At 44.5% G+C, this 26300-nt stretch overlaps 3 protein-coding genes across 4 annotated transcripts; 1 reads left to right on the plus strand and 2 right to left on the minus strand.

Annotated features, from left to right (window-relative positions):
* Nucleotides 1-1508: 1508 nt before the first annotated feature.
* On the minus strand, nucleotides 1509-5836 carry mtrf1l (mitochondrial translational release factor 1-like). Of its 2 annotated transcripts, none has more exons than XM_086173382.1 (8): nucleotides 4995-5836; nucleotides 4814-4893; nucleotides 4363-4467; nucleotides 4159-4237; nucleotides 3568-3731; nucleotides 2569-2686; nucleotides 2354-2490; nucleotides 1509-1924 (listed from the first exon to the last, which is right to left on the minus strand). In XM_086173382.1, the coding sequence occupies exons 1-8, from the start codon at nucleotides 5410-5412 to the stop codon at nucleotides 1712-1714; spliced, it is 1314 nt and encodes a 437-aa protein (XP_086029508.1). In that variant the 5' UTR covers nucleotides 5413-5836; the 3' UTR covers nucleotides 1509-1711. The 2 variants fall into 2 exon arrangements, with proteins under 2 accessions (XP_086029508.1, XP_086029515.1); XM_086173389.1 differs by having other exon boundaries at nucleotides 4972-5005.
* Nucleotides 5837-6932: 1096 nt separating this feature from the next.
* fbxo5 (F-box protein 5) lies at nucleotides 6933-10470 on the plus strand. Its single transcript, XM_086162442.1, has 6 exons — nucleotides 6933-6995; nucleotides 7860-8470; nucleotides 8669-8839; nucleotides 8949-9039; nucleotides 9132-9338; nucleotides 9864-10470. Exons 1-6 carry the CDS (start codon nucleotides 6945-6947, stop codon nucleotides 10122-10124), a joined length of 1392 nt encoding a protein of 463 aa, XP_086018568.1. The 5' UTR covers nucleotides 6933-6944; the 3' UTR covers nucleotides 10125-10470.
* Nucleotides 10471-17735: 7265 nt separating this feature from the next.
* On the minus strand, nucleotides 17736-22460 carry vip (vasoactive intestinal peptide). The gene is made up of 6 exons (XM_086162454.1): nucleotides 22359-22460; nucleotides 21759-21863; nucleotides 21563-21667; nucleotides 20646-20771; nucleotides 19275-19386; nucleotides 17736-19185 (listed from the first exon to the last, which is right to left on the minus strand). Coding segments are annotated over exons 1-6 (459 nt in total). The 5' UTR covers nucleotides 22361-22460; the 3' UTR covers nucleotides 17736-19176.
* Between the last annotated feature and the right edge of the window lie 3840 nt (nucleotides 22461-26300).

Genomic DNA, 26300 nt, shown 5'->3' on the forward strand with positions numbered 1-26300 from the left:
CAGGCGCTAAAACTACTTCTCTGATACTATTCTCAGTCATGATGTGATGTAGAGATGGTGATTTTCAATTGAATTTACCACTGGTATATAATAAATCTCCATGTTTCACTTCAATAATGATGTCTGTGAGAGTCAAGAAGGGCACCTTCAATTAATCAAAAACAATAGTATAATAATAATATTATAACAACAAGATATTATATACACATCTTATTTGTGACCAAACCTCATGTGACTACATCTACACACACTGAGCTTCTTGTCTGTGAAAACGTAACTGTGAGAATACTTTCACAGTTATGCATCACCTGCTATGCAAGAGCAATCAACTGGCGTGTGACCAAAAATTGCATTTTTTTGACTTTAGAATTGAACATCAATTGGCTGAGCAGGTTTTCCATGGCAGATGCGTGACGCAATGCAAAACGTTGAGTTATATTAAGACAGCGACCTGCCCAAAGTCAATGTTTTTAAAGAACCAAATGCAAATCAGCGTTAAAGTAACTTGAACATGAAAAAGAAAGGACACTGCTGGATTAATCTGAGAATTTAGAACCTGCTTGACCGTGTCACAGATCCATGTTAGATTGTTTTAAATGCTTGTGAAAGCTTTCTTACTTGCATAGAAGCGTATATCTAGAGGGGCCGCTAAATATCTAATTTCCATTTTTCACCATTTTATTCTGAGACCGACAGTCGATCAAGAAAAAAAACATTTTGCCTAAAAATATCCATCAGTTTGACAGTGGGTCGGCCTTTGGGTGTGACAATGTTCACACAGGGAAGCAGCGCTGTAATGTAATGAGCTCCCCATCTCATTAATCTCAACATCTTTGGGATTAATCAGAATGCAGAGAGCCGGTCCGGGTCTTACTAACCCTCCTGCGGCGGAACAAGAGCAAAATTCTGCAGTCGTCGTTCCAAAATCCTGCATAAAGTCAAGAGGTGCAGACTATTATAAAATCAAATGAATACATACTCATTCCAAAGGGATGATGGAACAGTGTCTGCAGCTGACTAAATGTATAACAACTCCTTCTTTAGGTTGAGAGGTCCGTAGGCTCAGTGAGCCCGGGCACCGCTCTGGGAGTCCACTGCCGGGGGAAGCAGAGCTGTCGAATAACAAGTCGGCCGACTCTTTCTCCTGGATTTGATTTCCTCTCCATGAGATGCATACAGAGATGTCGGGAGGGTTTCATCACCTTCCGTGGCCTCGATCAGACCGTCGCGCCGGCAGATTTGAAAATATGACGGATCAATGTTTCATACCTTAAGCGGCTGAGGACCTCATTAGATGTGCTATGTTGTGGACTCGGGCAAGCAGGTGGAATGAGGGGTTCTTTGGATGGCGGGGTTGGTCAGAATGTTGGGGTGTTAAACTACTCATCCAGCCATGGCGCTGATGTTTAGCTCTTTCTAGATGTTGGATGATCAAAACATCACGTATCTTCTTTTGCAGATTGCTTCAAAAGATCATGTGTTGAAGCAACTCCCTCTATCATATTTGCTCAGATATCAGTTGATTTATTGAATGACTCCAAATGTCCAGTTCCAGTTGGACTCCAGTAAGGACACATGCAATGAAACTTATCGATCACTCTGAGGGTTCATTACCTTCCTTCCTACTGGAGCGGAATGATATTCCAGTTTATAAAATGTGAAGTAAGGAATCTATTTGGCAACAAAATCCATTTTTCCCAGAGAGCCCGTCTCAGGAACCCTCCGGGTTGCTTTCTCCCAGCAGGTCGATGAGCGCCTCCTGGTCGGAGAACTCCTGCAGCGCCGAGTTCATCTCGTCCAGCAGATCCTCCCCGAGGAGGAAGCTCTTGACGTCGTGCACCGTCACACCGATCCGGTGGTCCGTTATCCGATCCTGGGCGAAGTTGTAGGTCCGGATCTTCTCCGATCTAGCTTTGGTGCCGATCTAAAGGGTGGGAGAGGCAAAGCGGAGGGAGGGATATGTAACCATCTTTAATACATTGTGAATAACTGCTTTATGGATCCTCATAAAATCCAGCCACTAAAAGATGGAAGGGAACTAGAAGAGCCGAATAAAAAGGAATGACAGGGATAAACAAAGATAAACTCAGGATGTTCCTCTCCTAAACAAACTAGCTGAACAATTTCATCCACTTTCAGCTGGACGTGTAATTCCGTGAAGAGAAACTGCTTGCGACAAGATCTCAAAAAAGCCCAAAGAAGTCAACGCGTGTCTGATTTTTAAGCTGGGTTTGTAAGCCGCAGCTTACCTGATGGAGGAGCACTTTTGGTTTTCATTCATGCATTTATGTGGACTTCTCAGAACGAGTCTATGAAGACGAGCTATCAGCAGGTCCCATCCTCTGTGTCCCACCTGTATTTTCCGCTGGTTGTAGCGTCTACTGGTCTCCTCTTCCACTTTCATGCCGTACAGCTTCGCCCTCAGAGCCGTCATTGCTTTTTCCTTGTTCTTCAGCTGTGACCGCTCCTGCTGGCATTCAGCCACCACACCTTGGAAGCAGCACAGGTTGTTAAAAAAGCGCCGGCAGACGCGATCCGCCATCAGGAGCCTGTAAGGCTCCTGCTTACCTGTGGGCAGGTGAACTATTCTGACCGCGCTGTCTGTGGTATTGACGTGTTGGCCTCCTGCGCCGCTGGCACGCTTGGTTTCTATTCTCAGGTCCTTCGGGTTTATGGTGAAAGAGATCTGACAGGAACAAGCGGGAAAAACGTATTTAACATCCACGTTCCCGTGACAGCAGCTCCTTGGCAAAGTCAGCCAGGACTGAAAGGTCAATGTGCACCATCAGTATTAATTAGAGAAAAGCAGCTTGAAAATAAATAAAAATAGCAACCGTTTCCTCTCTGACATGCATTTATAATGCATTTTTTTTAATCCAAAAAAATAACCATTTCTACATTTAAACATACAAACTCTGCATAAACTGCGCTCACTTCACTACTTTTGGCGCAGCAAGCCACATAACATTTCTAGATCTCTGAAATTCCCCTTTTACTTGATCTTTATATAGCTTTCATCTGTGCAATGACCCTGAGTCAAATTTATTTTCAAGAGTTTCTTATGGTAAATTGTAACTTTCTGGTAATAAAAACATTGATTGTATTACTTTTCAATAATTCATAACGCAGGAAAGAAAGTATAGCCAAAGGTCATAGAAATGTATAAAAAAAATGAAAATTGAATAACCTAATAGCAGAAAACTGTGACTGTGCAAAGTTAAGATGTTGCATTCTATTACTTAAATAAGATTCACATGTTTATGGAAAAGAGGAAGATACAACATGAGAATAATAAATCAATAAATATAAATCAATATAAAACACAAATAGAATATAACAATAAAATTGTAAAGATATATATAAAGCATGATTGGGTACTAGGCAATGAAATCTATGGAACAGCGCTTACTGTCTACTTCATACTGGGAGTCTTTCACACCCGAGATGTCTAAAACCAAAGTGTGTGTCCACAGCCTTTCCTAAGTCACTAAACCCTCCGTGACTTGATTCAGAAATTGGCTTTATAAATAAATGCATTTTCATTCAAATGGGTGCAGTGAGCGATACCTCGGTGGGTTGGGGCAGCACGGCCACCGTCATGGTGCTGGTGTGCATTCGGCCCTGTTTCTCCGTCCTGGGAACTCGCTGGACACGATGGACACCGCCTTCAAACTTCATCCTCTTGTAGCTCTGGGGCCCACTGACGCTGGCCGAGGCGTGACGCAGCCCTCCTGCCAGAGGTGACCAGGAGAGAGGGGGTCCAGAGTTCCAGAAATAATTCATGATCATCATTTGTTCAGCACGACTGATTTATTTTGGCTTCTAGAATTAGCATATTTGACAATATTAACTGATGTAGAATCATTATGAGTGTGAATGCTATCCTAACCATTGCCAGAAAATAAGACGATTAAAAGAATATCCATCTAAAAATATTGATTTTCATCACAGCTGCAGTGCCACCACACCCATAATGCATCAAGAGCGCCCCCTTGTGAATGTTTGTTGTTACTGCAGAAGGTTGAGAAAAAAGTTCACTTGGAAGTTTTGCAGTGGAATGAAATTGTATTCCTGGATTATCATCGGATCAACTGACTCCCTACTAAGACACTTTATATGTGTGTGTGTGTGTGTGTGTGTGTGTGTGTGTGTGCTGACCTATCTCACTGGTCATGTGCTCCAATATGTCGAAGGTCCAGCCGTTGTGCTGAGCGAAGCCCTGGTACATGTCAAACACCTTTAGGGAAAATCAGGTGGTTTGAGGTAAATACATGGAATTATGACCCACCTGACCTTGTTACTTCGTGGTTCTACACTGCGACAGCACAGCAGATACACGATGTTTTAAAATGACTTGCCGACCTCAGCGGTGAAGAGCATGGCCTCCTGACCCCCAACTCCTGCCGTGACCTCCAGCACAAGGTCACTCAGGTCTGCCTCCTCCACTGGGATCAACAGATCCAAAATCTAATTGATGGAAAGGTGGATTTAATGCACAAATGTTTATGGCGTCATATTATCTCTGGTTTACAGCCTATACTTCCATTTCAAGCATCCTAGACTGGTTACTGTTCACATTTGCTGGAAAAACTTTTTATTTTAAGGGACAATAACAGTGTATTACTTCTAAAACATTAAATAAAAACAATGAATAAATCAAATAAAAAGAGGGACTTCCATGTGCAGCCAAACAATGAGCCGATTTCAAAAATTTGCTAAATTGATAATATCAGAGACAATTATTGGGCATCGATGATAATCCCTGCATTGCACCGCTCTGTTAGATGCAGAAGATTAAACGTGACTTCACTACCTTCTGTCTTAAATCCTGGATATCTTGCAAACAGCCTCGGTGCTCAAGCTCTGCCAAGTCTCGCAGAGCTGGATCTTCATCTGGGAGAACATTTAAAGAGATAATAAAATAACAGTACACCGCAACACACTGCTATCCGATTATTCAAATATATCCACCTTTGAATTCAAAGCAGTTTCACCTTTCATCAGCATCTCCGTCTCCACCATCTCTTTGTGTTTGTTGTCCAGGTCTCCGATGAGCTGGATGAGGGGAGTGAGCAGGTTCACCCTGGTCCTTTTGGCCCTTAACGCCTCCTCGCTGCTCTGCTCCTCGTCCACGCTGCTGTTGACAACTCTCAGACAATCCATGTACTCCGACTCCACCTTCCTCAGGTGGTCCTGCAGAGACCTCCTTGTGAACAGCTCATCCAGTGACAGCAACTTGGCCGCTCTCAATGGAGAACCACTGTAAAGAGTCCTTGCGCTTCCTCCACATTGATTCAGGGGGCTTTCATAGAATCTATGTGGGTTGAGGACGATGGAAAAGTGAGGCGCGAACACAGTAGATAGACACTCCTGTCCCCTTGGGAGAAGTTTTATGGTTCTTCTGAAAGCCATTGCGTTACAAGCACGATTTAGAGATCCGTTTCATGGCAGGGAGGGAATCTACAGATCCTGATCAATCTCCAATCAAAAACATAATCGTCTGATGTCTGCGCCCTTCTAATGGAATGCCTGACGTTATATACACTCAAATATTTCCACCGAGCAATTGCAAATGAGGCGTATAATGGTTTGGTGGTGAAATACTATGACGTTTTAGAATGTTTTGGACGAACTCCACCACTTCCAGCTAGCTGCTATCGTAAACACAAAACGGAATGAAGAGTTGAAATAACTTTTACGTTTATTTTTTGGAACTTATTTAACAGTAAACGCACAAATAATTGTCCATCGTTATAGTTTGAATCCTGGAAAAACTGAGATTTAGGTTCGTAAGGAAATGTACCACCTTGCCGAAGGGCGCAGACATGTTGTTTTTTTTTACGCATGCGCAGTGTACTCGTAACGCATAGCGTAACGTTACACCGTGCGTTAAAAACCGTGACTTGTGGTGGGTAAACGTTTGGTCCTCGGAATTTATTCTCATGGCTGTAGTGACATTAAAACACATTTTACTACGTTTTTAGTCGGGATGTAAGGTATAGATAGTACAAAAGAAGTGAAACGCGCGAACAAATGATCAGCTGTGTCTAAACAACCCCCCCCAAATCTCTGGACTGATTTCAGTAAAAGAGGTATTTTACACATTCCACAAAAGGGCGTCAACAGTCCTGGAAATGGCCGGCCAGGAGCGTAAACAAACGGTCTTCAAGCTCACTTTTGTTATCTCTCTCTCTGTGTTTGACATAGAAAAAGTCACATTTCATTGCAATTGTCAAACAAAGCCTACAGTAAGAACAAGCAAATTGCATGAAACCAAATACAGTTGTGACAAATGTAAGACGGACCAGAAAAAAACTACAGGCCAATTCCGGATTGAAACTGGTGCATTATATACGAAATACTGCTGATGGAGTGGGATTGTATGCAATATTCTTAGCACAAATGCAGCCGCAGCTGCATCCGATGCAAAATTAACCATTCTGTGTCAAATGATAAGTGAATGCATGATAATTTGACATATTTACCGTTAATTTAATGCAACTAATTCAAAATAACTTCCTTACACGTTTCTGCACAGGCTCACACTCGAGAGCACAACTTAATAAATCGACGGTGACGTCGATTTGTGAATGAACGTGGTTCTAAAAGTTTATTTTCTTTAAGTCATTTATGTTGGTAAATGGTATTGGTAAAAAACCAACAAAACAACATTACGTCCCTTCAGATACTTAGCAGACACAATTTTCAAAACATAAATATATATACATAAAGTGGGGAAATTGTGGCGGAACGCTGGGCGGAAGTGAAGTTACGCCAACTGGTGGAAGTGTCGGATTCTCCTCAGCGATTGGCTGGTGTTTTAAAGGGCGCTCTCTTGCTTTAATGTGATTGGCTTGCGCCAGTTGCGCACGGATTTCAAACCCTTGGGTAAGCGCTCGCGCATTTTCCTGTGTTAAACCGGTGAAGGGGTCTCAGTGCTACTGATGTCCGGAAGAACAACGCGAGGGGAATCCAGGACAGCGTCGGATAACAGGGTGAGAGCAGTGGATTTATTTTATGAATATAATTATAGATACATCGTTTTTAGATGTGAAGTTGATATTTCCTTTTTTTCCCCCCGCATCGTAGCTGAGGTAGCAACATCCCAACTTCTAAGCTAGGTCAGTTGGTGCGGTCACAGCCCGCGTACAGTCAGGCTAAATTTCCGCGGGGATTTTTCGGGTTTAATGGTTATTATTCACACGTTCGTGTTCAAATGTTATACTATCTAAGTTAAACAAAACTGGCGCTAACGTCCGAGCGCGAAGTTAGCGTCAACCTGCTGCCCGCTAATCTCCCGCCGTGGAAATAAAGAGAATATGCGTCACAATTATTCTAACTAGTATGATTTGGATATTAGCATCGATGTCGTTGAAGAACCGACCAAGAGCTCCTCGCCGCCAACCTTACGTTATCCTTCCGCCAAAAAAAAGACATCGCGCCAAAATTACTTGTGATGATTTGGCGGAAGACCGCAAATGTCCACCTATGTAAACAGTAAAAAAATAATGATCAATCCTTATTCATGTCTCTCAACTTCAGTTTTTGATCTAACTATTCAAAACCTTCTATACCGAGTGGATCTTGTGAGAAGTTTACTTATGAGAAAGAAGCCAGCGTGGGTCTGCAGGCCCTCTAGGCGATTGCCTGTGTGAAGCTAACTCACTTCTGACTCCTCAAATCTTGTCGAAATCTCTTTGTCCTGGCAAATGGACTTGAGTTTTTTCATTTGAAGATGTTTCACCCCTCACCTGAGAATTCTGATGCTTCAGATTTTTCTGAACTGATGAATTCACCATGACCTGGGTGACTGACAACCTCAACAGACATGTAACTGAAAGACTTGTGCTTTTCCACAGGGTAAGAATCACCGAATGATTCCTCGTGAGCAAGCCAGAATGAAGTGCCCCAAGTACGACACAACCAAAGTAAAGAAAATGGAGAAGAACCCTGCTGTGGAGAGCAAGGCGCCTCTTCTCCTTGCTTCACCTGTGAAGATGCCTCCAGTGGTGCTTACCCAAACCCTGAGTGCAGCCCCGTCAGAGAGCACTCTGCTGCCCCTGAATCACACAAGCGGCGTCCACGATAAGGAGAACAGCTCCGGCAAGGAGTACGACAGAACTCCTGAAGACGTGGCAGAGGACAGTGGATATTTGTCTTTGCACAACAGTCAAATTGACCACCACACGGATGAGGAGGATGAGCTCCGAGGCTGCTGCACGCTGACGCCCTCTGCTCCAGTACATCCAGACAGGTTATGGTCGACCAGACAATCTACATATCAAAGGACAGCTGGCTGTGTGTCCGCGGTGGCAGCTTCCACGCCCGTGAATCGTTTGAAATGCACAAAGGGTGTCAAATCCCTGTCGTTCACCCCCACCAAGCGCCGGGACGACCCGAACCTACCGTTGCTGAAGTTCCAGCAGGCTGTGTGTGAAGAACTTTCGAAGAATTATCAGAAGAATAAGAGGTAGTGCATTAACACCTGAATGACTCCCCTCTGTAGATGTGTGGAGGCTCTGGAATGCTCTGCAGGGGTGGGGAGCAGCAACAGCTTGGCCGTTTGAATAAAAGCTAAACCTAAAATTGCCAGTCATACATATTTAAGACAAGCAATCTTTTTGTTTTGTGTAAACGTGAATTTATAACAGGTGGATTTGTCTCTCAGGTACGACTGGAGTATCATCACAAAGGTGGCCGAGGGGCATTTGTTGGATCGGGTCATCGGGGGCAAGATGGGACTGGACTATGTCGACATGTTTTCATCTCTGCTGTGCAGGAACATGAAGGGCATACTGACCAACATCTTATCCCTGCTTGGGGACTTGGACCTTGTGAGGTAATGAAGAAACAGAGATGGAAAAATTTATAAATGAACGAGGGGATTGGGTTTCATGATCAGTTGTTCCTTGTCTACATTCATGATTTACACGTTCCTTCTCTCACAGCTGTAAGAAAGTGAGCAGGACATGGAGGAAGATCATATATGAAGACACAGCAGCTATGAAAAGGTGTCTGCAAGGTGAACATGCACTTCAGGTGGGGACACAAATCTATATTCTTCCATCATAACAGTATAGAACTCTCAAACACAATCACACGACTGATAATTCCTTTTGACCTTATTGTAGGAGTCAGGAAGCTCTCTGAAGCAAAAGGCCTGTCTGACAAGGGACGTGACCATGTCTAGAATGGTCCTGTCCTGCATGCAGACTCTAGCCTCCCAAAGCTCCACTTCACCATTTTCCTCGAGCTGCGGCATTAACCGGCGAGCATCGCTCTCTCAGAAAGGCAGCAAGTCCACCACTCAGAGTTCCAACTTCAAAGATTATGTGCAGGTGAGTGATTCATGTGTGGAGCTGAATGTTTGTGCTAAAATGTCTTTGGGGGCCATTCAGGGGTCATCGTTTTTGTTTTGTTTTTGCCCTCGAGTCTGCAAATATGCATTTGTGAACCCCCCCCCCAAAAAGCTACTTATAACTATGTGAGACCTGGGATGTTTCAGAGCCAGAATATAAATGAAAGACTAGAATAATTATTTTGCGAAAAAGGTCAAGTGATTCTCTTGGCTATGCACTCCAAGGTCTTCTCTACTAAGACTTTAGGATTAAAGGACTCATTGGTCACAGGCAATCAGTGTTAAATAAATTGAAGGGATGACTTAACCTAATCTTTTCCTTGATCTTCTAAAAGTAGGGTTTTATGGTTAGTCCTCTGTCATCTAGCCTTGGGAGTGAAGGCTATGTCAGGAGAGGCTATGCTGCTTCATACAAACATAGCTCATCTGCAAATATCTATATTGTGTCAGCAGTGGTTACATTGATCTGCACGTATGCTCAAATGGTGTTTTGTTCTCCATGCAGGCTGCCAGCACTTTGAAACAGCATGAATCTTTGCGCCCCTGCAAGCGTTGCGGTTCGCCAGCGATACACTCCCCAGAGGTCCAGCGTGCCAGGTGCACGCGCCAGAGCTGCCTTTTCGACTTCTGCACGTGCTGCCAGGAGGCTTTTCACGGCTCGGCTCCCTGCCGGACGGTGCAGCCGCGTGCTCAGTTATCCACCGCCAACGCCACAACGATCATCCCGGGTAGTACTCGCAGCAAGAGGAACATTAGGCGTCTCTGAGGTTTGATTCATTGACTGGGCTCCCCAGCTTCCTCTGGACTGCATGAATCCAAGTAACAGATGGCTGAGACTTGTCACACTGGAGCTGGACTTTGACCCTAGCAGACTTCGGCCATGTCACTTGCAGATGATATGGAGGGCACTTGTTGAAAGGGACAATCAGCGAGATGGTGCTGCCATGCAAAATTTTGTCAAGGAATGACAACTGTATCCATGCCAAAAAAGAGAATTTTTATAAAAATACATACTTTATCATGTTTTTAATTGTGAAATGATGTGAATATTGTATATAACTTTTAAGATGTTATAGGTTATTTTCTTTTAAATAAAAATTGCCATCTGTATATGTTCATAATTAACTGTATGTGTCTTTCATGTAAAGAATGTTCATAAAAGCTAATTGTTTATTGTGGCGTCTTAATGGAAATGATACTGAAAATTGAAGTAAAAGTCACACGGATATACATTTTGGAATAATGAGGATTTAATTTTAAAACAAATGAAATAATCAACTATTACAATTATTATTTTGACACTGGTCTAGTTTTCCACTTCATCTAACCATTAGAAATGCTAACATTCTTGGTTATTTTCCTTTCAGTTTTTGTCTTTTGTGCTCGCCTCAGCGAATCCACCTTCTCCATCTAACTTTATTATCTGCATCCTCCTCTCTCACACCTACTGCCTTCATATCCCTCTAACTATGTCCATAAATCTTCTCTTTGGTCTTCCTCCAGACCTCCTGCCTGGCAGCTCCATTTCCAGCATCCGTCCACCAATATATTCACTATCCCTCTGTACATGGCCGAACCACCTCAGTCTAGCTTCTCTGACCTCTGCAAAACATCTAGCATGAATCATCCCTCTCATGGATTTAATCCTGTTCCTATCCATCCTGGTCACTCCCAAAGAGAACCTCAACATCTTCATACCTGCGACCTCCAGCTCTGCCTCCTGTCTTTCTGTCATTGGAACTGTTTCTAGGCAATACAGCATTACTTGTCTCACAACTGTCTTGTACACCTTTCATTCTGACTGATAGTCTTCTCAACCCATTCCAACTCTCTTGAACCTGTCTCTTCACCTCTTCCACACTCTCCGTTCCTCTGGACTGTTGACCACAAGTACCTGAAATACTCCAGCTTCTCGATCTCCGCTCCCCGTAGCATCACTGTTCCACCCGAGTTCTTCTCCTTCACACACATATATTCTGTTTTGCTGTGACTACCTTTCATTCCTCTCTTTCCAGACCATATCTCCACCTCCAGATTTTCCCCAACCTGTTCTCTGGTCTCACTGCAGATCACAATGTCATCTGCAAACATCATGGTCCATGGAGATTCTTGTCCATTATCTGTCAGACAAGAAGGAGCTCAGAGCTGATCCCTGATGCACTCCCACCTCCACCCTGAACTTCATCATGTCCTACAGCTCTCTACCTTATCATCATTTGAAACTTAAAAAAAATCAAATGATTATTATCCCGGTTAGACAAGAAATGGAGATCTTTTTCCGGTTCACCTGTTCATTCCTCTCAGATGTTCACAGCTTCTTGGTTTGTCCTTCAGCCTTTGCCGTGTTTTCATGTCTGAATGTCACGTCTGATGGAGTCCCACCTTCACCTTGACCTTCTCTGTTACCCCTACAGCAAACCGCACCACTGTCTCACAGCGAGCATACATGTCCTGCCCCACTCTAACGTTCTTCTCGGCCACCCCAGATTTCCTCATACAATAAAACCATTGCACTTCGTCTCCATTCTACAGGCATCTCACTCTAAGATCCTGTTGAATAATCTAGCCAGAAACCCTACCGCTGCCTCTCCGAGACACTTCCACACCTCCGCAGGTATATCATCAGGACTCTTCAACCTCTTCAATGCCTCACTTCCTCACTTCACTTTTACTAGTTTGTGCTACTTTGTTCTACAATAGTCATCTCTTCTACCCTTGCCTCTCTTTCATTGTCCCAGTTTCCATTGGTACCCTGTAGGTCTTCGGTACCAACGGCGGTCGTTGTTAACCCGGGCCTCGACCAATCAGGTATGATCTGGTTATTATGATTGATTCACATTTGGTGTTGGCAAAAGTTTTTCGCCAGATGCCCTTCCTGACGCAACCCTCTGCATTTAACCGGGCTTGGAACCAACTCAGAGAGACACCATACCGCACTGAGGCTGCATTGCTAACATTCTTGCTAATGCAGGCATTCTTTGCTGCAAGCTAAACGCCTCGCTAGCTTTCAGCTTTCTATCCATTGAACCTTTCATTGTAGCAAAGTTCTGTGGAAATGGTCTTACCTAAAGTAACTTAATTTTATAGTAGTTTACACATAAGCCAAAGACATTTAATAATCAGTTTAATCAAATTAAATGACTATAATAATATGAGAGGTTCATAACCAAGGAGTTACCCGTCACAACTTATAAACAGAAAAAAGGGATAACCCCAAGTGGAAGCAAACAGTAAGGTTATTGTTACTAAATCTTGGGAGGTTTGGGCTTCATTCACTAGATGGCAGCATAGCAGTGTTGGTCCTTTCATTTTTGATTGTTAAGAGACTCTTACCGTTACGTAGCCTGACACTGATTCGCAACGCAAGTAGCCTCAAGTCCGAAAATTCCCAACTCTCGTAATCCATCTCCTATCAAACTTTGCCTGCTGGTCTTGTCTAAAAGCAAACAACAGCGCTGTCATTTTCCTTTACAAAAAAACAAAACACTGATTGAATGTGTCATCACTTGTTTGGGTTGAGTTATGAAGCTGCAAATAGCTTCGCTGACATTAGACGGTTACCTCTGACATTTGCCGGATGACCCCATTTCTCTCTCCCTCTCCCCCTCTTTCATTCTCACCGCTCAATGTATTTGCTCTGTTATGATGACGCACATCAACATAATTCAACTTTCAGTGATGTGTCAGCTCTCGCGTGTGTTTTTTTTTTCCTCGTTCAGCCGGATGTCCTGTGACATCCTGTGCCTCATGAGAAGCAAGAACCCCCTCCCCCAGGTGTCTCCGTGATCCGCATGATATCATGTGTGACCTGGTGCGTCCATGCTTTTGATCTCCTTGTTGCTATCTTCCTGCTGTTTTTTGCAAATTCATCTCCACTGTCCATTGCTCTGATACCTGCAGGACCTGTCCTGCAAGAAGGTGCCATGGTGATGGACCTGCAGGAGGAGGGAAAATGTTGTGGAACGTCAGAACTGCTGATTTATCGCCGCCGTGGCCTTTTACTCTCTCAGCGACCCGGCCTCATTTATCTGGCAGATTTATTGATTCGGTCGAGATCCAGCGCACGACCGCTAATTGTAAAAATCATTAGGTGGTTGTCACATATGTGTGTGTGTGTGTGTGTGTCAATAAACAGGTGTTCAGCAGACAGATGTGCCCAGCTGACGCAGATTCACAACACATGACCAAAGTCAGCGCCTCCTAATGAGAAAATCTTCATTAATCTTTCACACCTGAAAAGCCCATCGTTCCCAAACGCACCTCGAAATGCTTGATGAAACTCAAGCGGTTTATTTCATGAAACTTTTAAAACAATATCGGGGTTCTCCGGGTTCCTCCTACAAGAGCTTCACTGGAGACCCTGGTTTTGTGTCTATATTAATTATAAATTGTGAGTGAGAGGGTGAACGGTTATGTGTCTTTGTATGAACTTTGAATGATTTTATGTCTCTATATGACATTTAAATGAGAGGGTGAATGGTTGCATTTCTTTATATGAAATTTGAATGATTTTTGTTTCCATGCTATGTTTAAATGAGAGGATGAACAGTTGTATGTCTTTTTATTAATTATAGATTGTGAATGAGATGTTCATGAAGTAATGATGAAAGGGTGAAAGGTTACGTCTTTATATGAACATTAAATGATTTTATTTCTCTATATGAACATTAAATGAGAGGGTGAATGGTTGTATGTCTTAATTTCAATTATGAATTGTAAATAAGAGGGTAAATGCGATTGTGTCGCTGTCATGTGAATGAGAGAGTGAACGGTTTTATGTCTTTATATGAACTTTGAATTGTTTTATGTCTCTAAATGAGGTTTAAATGAGCAGGTGAATGGTTGTATGTCTTTGTTTTATTTATAAATTGTGAATGTGAGGGTGAACGGTTGCATGTCTTTATATGCAATTTGAATGATTTTATCGGGAAGTTAAAATGAGAGGGTGAATGATCGAATGCCTCCATATGAAGTTTAAACGAGAAGGTGAATAGTTTGTTGTTTGTCCCCTCACCCCCACACCAGTTTCATCAGTATAATGAATAAATCAACCAATTTATATGGATGTTATTAAAAAATCGAATTACTCGGTGACCCCCCCCCCCCTCCCCTCCCCAGCCGGCGCCCCTGGAAGAAGCCCTGTCAGGATGATCTTCTCCAGGCTGCACCACGGACGTCCTCCTGCTCCTGCTCCTCCTCCGCTCCAATCCTATCGTCTGATTCTCCTCGAGTTCACCACTTTGGCTTTTTTGTACCTAAATAGCTCATTTAAGCCGCGGGACGGGGGGGACGGGGGAGCATCCGGATCACGAGCGTTTCTCAGGTTGATGATCTTGATGCGCAGTGACTTCCACGTTGCCCAAGTTGAACTGTAAAAGCCCCGACGGGCAGCCGTCACTCAAGGTGACTCACTAGAAAATGTTGAGATTGTCTTAATTTATTTTCAGAAGTCTTGTTTTTCGTGAATGTCATGTCAACGCGCCGACCACCTGGCGGTCCCGCGGTCGAACACACTCGCAGGGAAGCCTCAGTGGTCACTTTCGCCAAAAGGACCAAAAGGGACTTTATCTGCATTTTTGAAAAGAGAAAGGTGGATTTCATTAAATTTAATCATGCTTGTTGAATTTATAGACTTGGGCTGTGAGGCCTCTCGTAAGGGTCTCAGTGTTCCCGGTAAAAAAAAGAAAACGACGCCTGATCAGTCGCATCGACTGTTTTCTGAAGAGGAACTCATTCTTCTTCGGCTCTGCAATCACTGTGGAAGGCAGTTCAAAACATGAATTCATCATCAGGGTCACGACGGGGCCGCAGCCAATCCCGGCTGTCGTTGGACGAGGGGCGGGGTTCACTGGACCAATCACAGGGCCACATATTGAGGCATGTGACTTTTCACTCTGGGAATCCAACCAGGGACCTTCTGGCTGTGAGGAGGCTAATACACACACATTAGACCTGACTATCTGCGCTAGGCAGAATTTCTTCAGTAGAACTTTTCACTAAATTACGTGTCATGACTTAGCCTGATATATTTTCTAACACGGATCAATTTCCAAACATATTTTCCAAAAAAATTAAAAAATATGCAGAGAAATCCATCTGTCTGCAAAGTTGCTGCCATTGTGAGGCTTGAAACTTTTGGCTTCATTTCATGTTTCATTTCTTTTTTTTAATCAAAGTAGTTGTCAATGACCACATACACACACAAAGCAAAATGCTATTATTCACTAAATAACATGGAAAATATAATTTGAAAATAAAAAAAAATTGTAACACGCTGCAGCCTATCTCATCCATCTGCAAAGTTGCTGTAATTAGGCTAATTTTTGTAAAATTAGTTAATAAAGATAATTGATATATTAACATTGTGAGGCTTAAAACTTTTAGCTCTGCATGTGATGTTCCTGTTCAGATACTCATTTTTTTTCCTCAAATGAGTTGTCAATGAAGACACACACACATACAAAGCAACCGCTGTCAGTGCATGACGAAACAGTAAACAATGAAAATGCCACAAAATGCTATGACTCATTAAATAACATGGAAAGTATAATACGAAAATAAAAAAAAGATAAACCCATCCACCTGCAAAGTTGCTGTAATTGGGCTAAATTTGTAAAATTCATTAATAAAAGTAATTAATATATTATCATTGTGAGGCTTGAAACTTTCAGCTCTGCACGTGATGTTTCTTTTCAGATACACTGTTTTTTTGATCAAACTAGTTGGCATGAAGAGAGGCACACACACACACACACACACACACACACACACACACACACACAAAGGCAATGATTGGTGTAAAAATGCTGCAGCCCTTTTCTCTCTCTCTCTATCTATCTATTTTTGCCCTGTTTGGTCCATTAAGACCAGCGGTGATGAGAGTTAATGAGAGCAGACTCTCCACGAACCAGCCAGTAATCACAAATGTCCAGGTGAGTTTGTGCACACACACACACACACACACACACACACACACACAAACACACACAGACAGACAAGCTATACAGATGTTTACATATATTTCCACACGTCCGCAGCGTGCATGCAGAAACACGTTGAAGTTTGTCTTTCAGAGTCGAGCCACTAAGAGGTTGAAACGGACACACAGGGCATCTACAACGCGACACACACTCGCCCCACGCGGTGTGTTTTCTTTGGAAAACCCTCTCGAATGCATATGCATACGACAGGGCGGTCAACATTTCTGCACCTTCTAATTATGCGTCCGATGCGGCCTCTGCCCTGCAGAACTTTCCCCCCCGTGACATTTATGATTCAAATATCCGCTTCCGTTCCGACACTCATAAACAAAGTGAGTCACGGCAGACGGAGAGAGAATAATGCAGTTTAAGCTTCACACCCGGATCTCGTCATGCGGATGACGGCCTTGTTTTGTTTGTTTGTTTGTATTTTTCGCAGGAACTCAAGGGGAGGAAGAGCCCGAGGAACGGCTGAGCAGGCCGGAAACACAGATTCATATTTAGAACTGTTTTTTTTTATTTTTATTTTTTACAGATTGAGCAGGATGTGAGTGTATTCTGTAACGTAATCTTCATTTTCTTTTTATATATCAGAATCTTTATTTGCTGAAATCACATAATTCCAATTAAACTATACAACACCACAGATGTGTGATAATTTCATGTACAGAAGTGAAATTCTACAACCCTCACACATACAGCGCTTCCTCCCTGCTCATTTGTAATATTCTTTATGTTTAATAACTCTGCCTCTGTACATTCCACACACTGTGTGCATTTATTTATATTATATATAATGATATATTATATTTATTTATATATCATTGTAGAAATATAGTGGTCATCGCACAAATGTACAGTTTTCTTCTGCCCTCTACACAGATGCAGTTTATTTACTTCACTTTCTTTTTTTTTTTATTTTTATCTCTTGTTTTTTTTTTACCTTTATTTTATATATTCCTCTTTTTTTATAGTTATCCAGGTTGCTATGCTACCCCTTGAAACCTCCAATCACCCAATCACCCAACCTCCAAATAAAGTTTCTCCAAGTCTGATTCTGATATTTATACATATATGTGTGTGTGTGTGTGTGTGTGTGTGTGTGTGTGTGTGTGTGCGTGCGTGTGTGTGTGTGTATACACACATGGAGGTGGGGGAGGAACCCGGAAAACCCTGAAGAACCCCACAGGAAGACCTCCACCATGGACTTCAAGAGGCGAGTTCTTGAAATTGTGATTATTTCACCCAATCCATGATTTTTCTGCTGCTTATTTTCTTCGGAGAAAAATAGGAAGGAGGAGGATTTTTGTTTTTTTTTGTTGTTTATTTTCTCTCCAGGATTGGAAGGACTTGTGAGTGGAGGGACGGCGGTCGCTGTCCTCGGTGCTGAAATCACTCCGACTTCCCTTCTCATGATAAGATGCTCCTCAGAGCGTCGCGATATTACATCATCGCCACGGAGATACCAGAAAAACATCACCACAACAACTGCACAATGGTTATTTAATAAACAGTAGTTTATATACTGTTGCCAAATCATAATTAATAACTCATCATTATCATCATTTATGACCGTGTAATAAAGTATATATAACATCATACATACAATAACTATTTTTGATCACATGATTACAGTATTAACACATTATTCTTGTGCACTCTGCATTTCTTTAGCAGCCTAACAAATGAACAAACATTTAGGCCCGCCGCTGGCTGTTATATTGACAGCTGGTTTTATTTTCCCTCCGTCACATACAACAAGCAAAAAAAAAAAAACGGCGTTTTTTTTCTCTCTTTTTTTTTTAAAAGTCAAACATCACGAGCCGTCGGGACGTCAGCGACGCAACCATCGACAGCATCGAGCGGATCATCCCCAAGCGGTCCGGTTTTCGCCGTTTCCTGAATGACGGTTACGGCTGACATGTGGAAATATATGTAAGAAAAAGGAAAAAAGAGAAAAGAAAAAAGAGAAAACAGCAAAAGCTCTACAGTTACATTTATTTTCCGCTTGGAGGTGAAATGTAGGATTCGATCTCAAATGAAGAATAATCTGCCGGGTAGGGCCAGAGAAAAAGGACTCGGCTTTGAAAAACAAACCGATTCGGCGTTTGGTGTGACATCACGAGGCGGCTCTCGTCGTTTCGAAGTTATCGCAAAAAAGAAACGTCGAGAAAGACAGAAAGAGAGAGAGAGCGGGAAGGAGAGAGAGAGAAAAAGGCCGGGCAGTGATTGAGCGAATGCTGGATTTTCCCTCCTTTGGGGAAATCAACTTACAGAGAGGAAGTAGTCAGAATTCATTAAGATAATTGGACGTGAAAAACATATTCGTCGAGACTTTTCCTCTGATGACGGGGGAAAAAAAAAAAAAAAAAAAAAAAAGAATCTGCCGGCGAATAAAAACGAAAATCATCAGTGTTGAAGGCGAACGGTGCGTTCGGGTTCCAGCGTCCGTCTGAGCTAATCGCGCTAGCGTCTGACCGCAGGGTCGAGGGCGGTCGGCCCCTCCGGAACAAATTTTCATTTAGAAATGAAAAGAAAGCTGCAGATTGAAGCTGAATGATCACGCTGGCCTGCAAAGTCTTTTTCAGTGAGTAGTTATATATATATATATATATCTCTATATATACGGACGTGGAGTTTTATGCTATATATACACTACTCATTTAAGACAGGAGGATATAAGAAGTGTAAACACGTATCTCGTGGACGGAAAGATAATCACACTGGAGAACACATCGTCGTCGGTTGACCGGACTTCTCGAAATAACCTTTGGATTTCTGGAACGGGCGGTTTTCATGAGGATGACTTGAGGTATTGGCTGGAGGACGAGCTGCTCCTCAAAGGGGCTGCAAGACAAGGGGAGGGCACGGCTGAACAAAACCTGGATGTGGAGATGCATGTATTTGTGTGTGTGTGTGTGTGTGTGTGTAGGTACCAGCTGAAAGTTGTTTAGCAGGTGATCCACGTTGATGTCGTCGTAGCTCTCCTGGAAGGTGTTGGGTTCGTCCCTGGAGTCGTCCGAGTCGCTTGTTCCGGGGTCTTCAAGGCTGTGGGGAGATTTTAAAACGAAATGTTTATTTTGTTAATTTTCTTCAGTACCTCGGACAGGAAGTGCCGCTCGGACGGTTAGCGCGGGTTAGGCTAAAGCCCGAACCTCACTCTGCACAGAGAAGAGAGGAGGAAGGCTGCACTTCCCTTTATTTTTAGCAGGCTGACCGACACTGACGACGGCCAGTCCTTCCTGTCCGGGTCCAAACTAAATCACGGCTGGCAGACAAGATGGCGGCCCATGTTTCCCGGGGAGACGGCGAGTTGGGCCGATCGGACGCTCAGTACTCATTAGGACTCGTGATCATGCGGCGCTCCCTAAAACATTCACTTAAAACAAAGCCGACGCGCTCATCTGTTCATCGTCTTTATAGTTTACAGGGCCGGAGATAGAACCATACGACCTTTGACCCTCTCATTCAAATCATACAGATGCAGGCAACCATTCATTCGCTCATTCACACGTCATACAGAGAATTATTCACCCTCTCATATAGAGACGTGCAACCATTCACTCTTTCGTTCACGTCGTAGCGAGAAATTCACCCTCTCATTCACATGTTATGCACAGAAATGCAACCATTCACTCGCTCATTCACACATACTGTAAAGACAAATTCCCCCTCTCATCCACATGTCATATACAAACCCACTTCCTATATATTGTCTAATTTCTTTTTTTTTTTTTTTTTTGCTTCTTTTTATTTTAGCCCGCTAACTATTTCACCTGCATCATCCACTCACACCCTCCAACCCCAGCAAGCAGGGGTGTCAAATTCATTTTCACCCAGGCGTAATGGTTGCTCTCAAAGGGCCACGTGTAAAATAACATGTGAAGTAAACTAACATGTAACTCCTCTTTAATGTGAAATAACTCTAAATTATCACTCATTCAAATCCAAAATCCCATCTTTCTGAAACAGCCTTCCATCTGCATCAACTCTTCTCTTCCCGGACATTTAGTGATCGTTTGTATTTCTCAATTCTACTTAAAATCGCGTTGACGTGGAGACACTGCGACGTGTGAGTGACGCGAGTTGTAGTTTATGGTCAACGCACGAGTTTGATTTATTTATATGAAGCCAATCAGACCTTATAAGACGTTCTCGCGGGGCCACCTAAAAGAACATGGCCTTGAGGTCGACACGTCCCGTAAAAGATTTGCTCATCTGTTTCTTAATTACGGGTTAGCAGATGTTAGATAGCTAGATAGTTAGATAGTTAGATAGTTAGATAGCTGGATACCAGGAGGCCTTACCTTCGCTTCCCTGTTAGCACAGAGTTCAGGTACTTCTTGACCGCCATCTGTTTGCGGAAGCGGCTGTAGTTGTCTGTGAAGATGGCGTCTGAGTGGCGTTTCACCGGCTCGTCCATCACCTCGTCGCTGAAGGGGGGTAAAGAGGGTGGGGGGGGGGAGGATGGTGACAATACGGCTCAACATCTGCGGTCCCTCTTGGCGGCGCCGCCGTGAAATGAAGCAGCCGCGGCATAGAATAACCTTTGAGGATGTTTAGCCAATTACAAAATGCATCGTCGGACGAGTCGGGTTTTATCAGCGCAAATGTCAGGGTGTGTGTGTGTGTGTGTGTGTGTTTATGTGTGTTGGGGGGGGGTCCCACATGGGAGGAAGCGCTGGAACCAGAGGATCCTCACTAACCCTTCGGCGGGAAAGTTAGATTTACAGGCATGAAAAACAGGGAGGCTCCTTTTCATTCATCCATCCATCATCTACACCGATAATCCTGCTTTCAGGAACGTTGAAAATCTGGACCAGTCCAACGCAGAGAGACATGCAAGCATTCACTCATTCACGGGTCAAATAGAGACGAGTGAAGACGAAGAAGCCTCTGGGATGAGAGGGAGACGTCTTCGAGGGAAGACGATCAAGTCCAGTTGAAGAATTAAACACGACCTGGACGATTTGAGACCGATTTGAGACGTACAACCATCCAAAATTATATTTTGTATTGTAATCTTGTATTTTTTTTTCCCCCCAATCCAAGTTAAAACAATCCACTCCCACCCTTTCGACTCGTTTTTCCCTTTTAAAATTCCCATTTTCAAGTGAAGAAATCCAATTCCAGTTGTCACGACAAGAGGATTTTGACTGAGAACTTCCACAGACGAGAAGATACTTTAATTTCACGACACCCACTCGTGTTTTTTCATCCTTACCTGACGCGCTTCCCGATCAGGGACTCCAGGTACCTCCTCGCCGACAGCTGCCCCAGGAGTTTGCTGTATCCGCTGGTGAACAGACCGTCTGCGTGTCGCGTCGGTCTGCGGCGACACACGACAGGGAGCGTACGAGTCACGACACGTCCACGACTGCGGGCGGCGGGGTTTCCGTGCGCGGCGGATCGCGTCTCACCTCATGGACGTGTAGGGCAGCGCCAGGGTCCGGGAGTAAAGCACGCCGCACAGGGCGAGCAGGAGCAGCATCTGGGGGCCCGTCCGCTGTAACATCGCTTTGGACCTGCAGGGGAAACGCGGGAACAGTTTTTTTTTTTTTTTTTTAATTTTCCGTGCACTCCTGTGCACTTTTCCGTGCACTTACGTGAATTTTTTGTTTATTTTTCTCTCCCGAATCGGTGAAAAAGGTAGTTTTTTTTTCACAAGCCTCTGAATCCGATGCGTAATTACGCACGGCGCAACGCGTAATTACGCACCGGGATACAATTTCTCATCCGAACGCACGGATCATTCTGTTTTTGTTTGAAATTAAAATCAAACCCCGCTCCCCAGCTGTTAAACCTGATAAATAAATACGATTCATTTCAATGACGTAAATGTTCTCCATTTTTTCCCGCCCGGAGTGTTGAAAAGGGGAAGGAGAAAAAGAAATAAAAAAAAAAATCCGTGCGTAATTTCGCACCCGCCACCTCTTTATCACATTTAAACGACGCCAAACCCGCTTTACCCGAAAAATGTCCGCCTCACGTCTGGAACAACAACAACAATCAACTCTTACATGAGCTCCTGGTGTCTTGTCTTCTCAGCCTGAGGCTCTTCCTGCAGAATCCTGCTCCCGTATCTCCACTCCGACGCCTCTGAGAGACTCTGATCCCCTTCAGCTCCGCCGCAGCTTTATACACCTGAAGGTTTCTCATGGAGCAGGAGGAGGAGATGGGAGGAGGAGGAGGAGGAGGAAGAGGAGGAGGAGGAGGAGGCATCAGATTCGATCAGGGCCTGCACGTCAGTAGGTCACTGCTTCCGTCATTGGTCGTAACCGTGCAGGCCCATGCTTGAATTAGTTGTCCAACCCCCCCCCCCCCATCTCTCTTTCTTCCAATTAATCGATGAATGAGGGGGTTTGGAGAACCGACCCACCTCCTTCCTGGCTGAGCTCATCGTGTCGAATAACTGATTCGATTCCGGTTCGAAAAACTTTCATCTAATTTGTTCTCCTTTGACGCTGAGATGATCCAAGGCCAGCGCCGGGCCGCTATGGAACCCGTCGAGTCACCGCGGGTTCCTCAGCTCCAGCCTCGGAGAAACCTCGTGCGACTTTTCACCCGGAAGACGAAATGAAGTTCTGGAGTTAGACGCTCTGGAGATGAAAGTGGAGATGGTTTGGACGTGGACAGAGGAGGGAAAGGGTTCGGAGGCCTAGAAGAAGACCAGAGAGGAGGTCTATGGATGGAGCAGAAGACGGTCTTTCCGAAACGTAAAGCACGCAAGACGATCTGAAGAGGCGGTTTTGCTGAGTTCAAAAAGAAGCAATGAAACCATCAAGATTTTGGGCTGAGGAGCATCCGAGCGTTTCGCCCGAAAACAAAATTTCCCACCCTTGGCTCGATGCGCCCGAGACGAAACGCTTAATTCCCCCGTCGGTGCCACGCGACCATTAACCGACTTGTTTACATCCGCGCCGCCGGTTCACCCGAGGACCCCCCACCACCACCACCATCACCCCCCCCCTCGCATCCGTCCACACCGGATTATCCCCTCAAATAAACACAGCGCAATTTGGGAGGCTGTTTTCAGGACGCCCTCTGTGTTTTCTATTTCCGGCTGCTTTGACAAAAGGAATGCTGCGCGGGGCTGAAGTGTGGCTGAATCCACCCACAGAGTCCCCGATGAGGCCGGTCCGCTCCGCTGGAACGGCTCAGCGAATTAGCCGTGACGTCGGCGTCGGCCGCGCCATCCATCTGAGGCCAGCGTGAGCCGCTCAGTGAACGGCACTGGAGAGGAAAAAGGGAAAATAAAAGGTGATTGGTTCGCATGTGACGGGATGTATAAATAATCTCACTTTTTTTTTTTTTGTCCAATGTAGACGAAGCAAACCCGATATTTTGGTCAAAACTGGATGGTTAACTGGACCGTCAAAAGAAACCCCGGGTTGGTGTCTCGTCCGAGGACCTTTCCACAGAAAGGACGGCTAACCTTCTGATTTGTTGGACGCCTCCTTAACCGAAGGAGCGGCAGCTCTTTTGTCGTCCCGGTTCTTTTGTGCTTCATCCCCCATGAGAATCTCTCACGTCTCCATGTTTTTGTTTTTCTTTGTTAGCCTTCTGGCGCTTACGTCTGTCTTTGCTCCACCTTGTCGCAGCGGCCAGAACTCTGGATCGCCGTGAGAGTCGAGAAGGTGTCGATTCGCGGAGGGGTACGGATACGAGTCTGTCCGCACAAGCAGACGTGACACGTCAGCGACAAATTATCTCAAATTATCGAGCGCTTTGTCACCTTTGGGTTTCAGAGCACTTTGCACTGGATATCATTCACCCAGTCACACACTTAGCAAGGCGCCAACCAGCAACTAGGGGTCTTGCACGAGGATGGACATGCGGGTCACCCCGTACGTCAACGTGTCCTTGAATACTTTGAAAAGTATCCCGTCGGACGTCTCTTGACGAGCGGATCGATACCGTGTTTGGAGAGCGTATGAATGGGTGCATGGGCGCGGGGGTCGATGAGCCAATGGAGGGGGTTGTGAAGTGTACTGAGCGCCGACGTGCGCTAAAACAAGCGCTATACCGACACGTGATGACAGGATGACGAAGGACCTCCGTCAAGGTCGAGTGGCCACTCATCTTTTTCCCGCGGCTCTCTCCTACCGTAGGCTCCCTTGGGGACGTGGCTTGATCTGCCTCTTGTTATTTCTTTTATTAGCATGAAACATGATTCAAATATTAGCGTGCAACTGTTAGCACAAGCGGAAATAGTAGCGATGGTGTTTATGTGTGTTTACCCCGACTGGTCGAGGCAAAAGGCCGCCCGCATCGCCCTTTGGGTTCCCATTCGGAGATTTCGAAGATGTAGTCCAGACCTGCTCTACTTGGAAAGGGTCATCGGACAACTCGGATGTGATTTGGCACCGTATAAATAAAATCTAATCCCAGTGATCTTTTTAATCGTCTAGTAAATGTGTCCAGCTTTAATATGTCATTTACACCGAACCCCTTTGTTAATACAAGATGTCCATCTGACCTTTATCAACATGCAAAATCATATTATTGCCTGGTAATTGCACTTTCCTCTGTAATTATTATTATTATTTTACCCTTTTGTTACTGGCTTCCACGTCTGGTTCCCATGTGCAGAAGAAATGTGCTTCATTAATACATTTGCCTTATCTCGGCGCCCCGGCGCTCCGTCCGCCCAAGTGAGTCACATCAAGCTGCCAGATATGATCTGCCGTCACAGTCCGTCACTCCGCGGTTTGGTAATTGGATAATCTGTGTGCAGAGGAGGCGCTCGGCGAGCCTGGGGATTCCCCTCGTCGCGCTGACCGCTCCGGGGGATCTGCTCGTCCGACCCCCCTGGGCTCCGAGCAATCCCAGAGAAATGCTGGTATTTTGAAAAATCGTTGGGTATCTGATGGAAATAAATGACTCGCCACGCGTATCTGTGGAGAAGAGAAAGAAGAAGGTAATCCAATACCAAGCATACTCATTCACGATGCACGTGTAATTGGAAAGAATTCATCCATTTTGGAGACATCCAACCATTCACTCTCATTCACTTGCATTAAGTCATTTTTTTTGCGCGTCATCCAGAGGCATACAAGTCTTCCCTCTCTATGCAGCCATTCACTCTCTCTTTTTTTCTCATGTGGGAAATTTGGAGTCTTCAATGAGCCTCCGGGATGTTTTTGGATGTTGGGAGGAAAACGGAGAACCCTGGAGAACATGAAGACTCCGCACAGCAAGAAGGTACTTGCTCGGTCCTTCTTGCTATGAGGTGGTAGCGTTAACCACTACGCTACCATGTCCCCCCTGTGGGTTTGTGTGAGCGGTATTTCTGTTGAAACAGTGGTGTGTTGAGGTCCAGATCCTGAGGATTCCTCAAAACCAGAGACACCCAACCATTCACTCTCATTCACTTGCATTAAGTCCTTTTTTTGCACGTCATCCAGAAGCATACAAGTCTTCCCTCACAATGCGGCCATTCACCTTCTCCTTTACTCATGCGGGTAATTTAGAGTCTTCAACGAGCCTCCGGGATGTTTTTGGATGGTGGGAGGAAAATGGAGAACCTGGAGAACATGAAGACTCCGCACAGCAAGAAGGTACTTGGTTGGGTGCATTAAGGTCCAGATCTTGAGGATTCCTCAACACCTTCTAATGGAGAGACCTCATGCTCAGGAGTACTCGCGATGCATCTGCAAGAACTGTCGAGCTAACTTTGAATCTCGGGAAGGATGGTCTTTCTCTGAGTCTCTGAGGTGAACCCCCCTGCGACTCGTCCATAGGAACGTTTTCCTCCATGCATTCCATCAACATCAACGTATTAATGCTGATGTTTCCTCCAGCAGGTTCCTTCCCTGCCAGGATCTGTCTCCGATCACCGCTGTCAATTAGAGCAGCTCATTCTCTCGTGGACTTCTGCGTAATCTACTTTCTCCCCGGCCTGATCGCATTAAGTTTCAGATGGTGCCATCATGGTTGAGAGGAGGTTGGAGGGAGGGGGA

This window comes from Fistularia commersonii, chromosome 2 (assembly GCF_037954325.1).
Source record: "Fistularia commersonii isolate RoL2024-O1a breed Wild chromosome 2, RoL_Fcom_v1.0, whole genome shotgun sequence".
In the NCBI taxonomy this organism is placed as follows: Eukaryota; Metazoa; Chordata; class Actinopteri; order Syngnathiformes; family Fistulariidae; genus Fistularia; species Fistularia commersonii.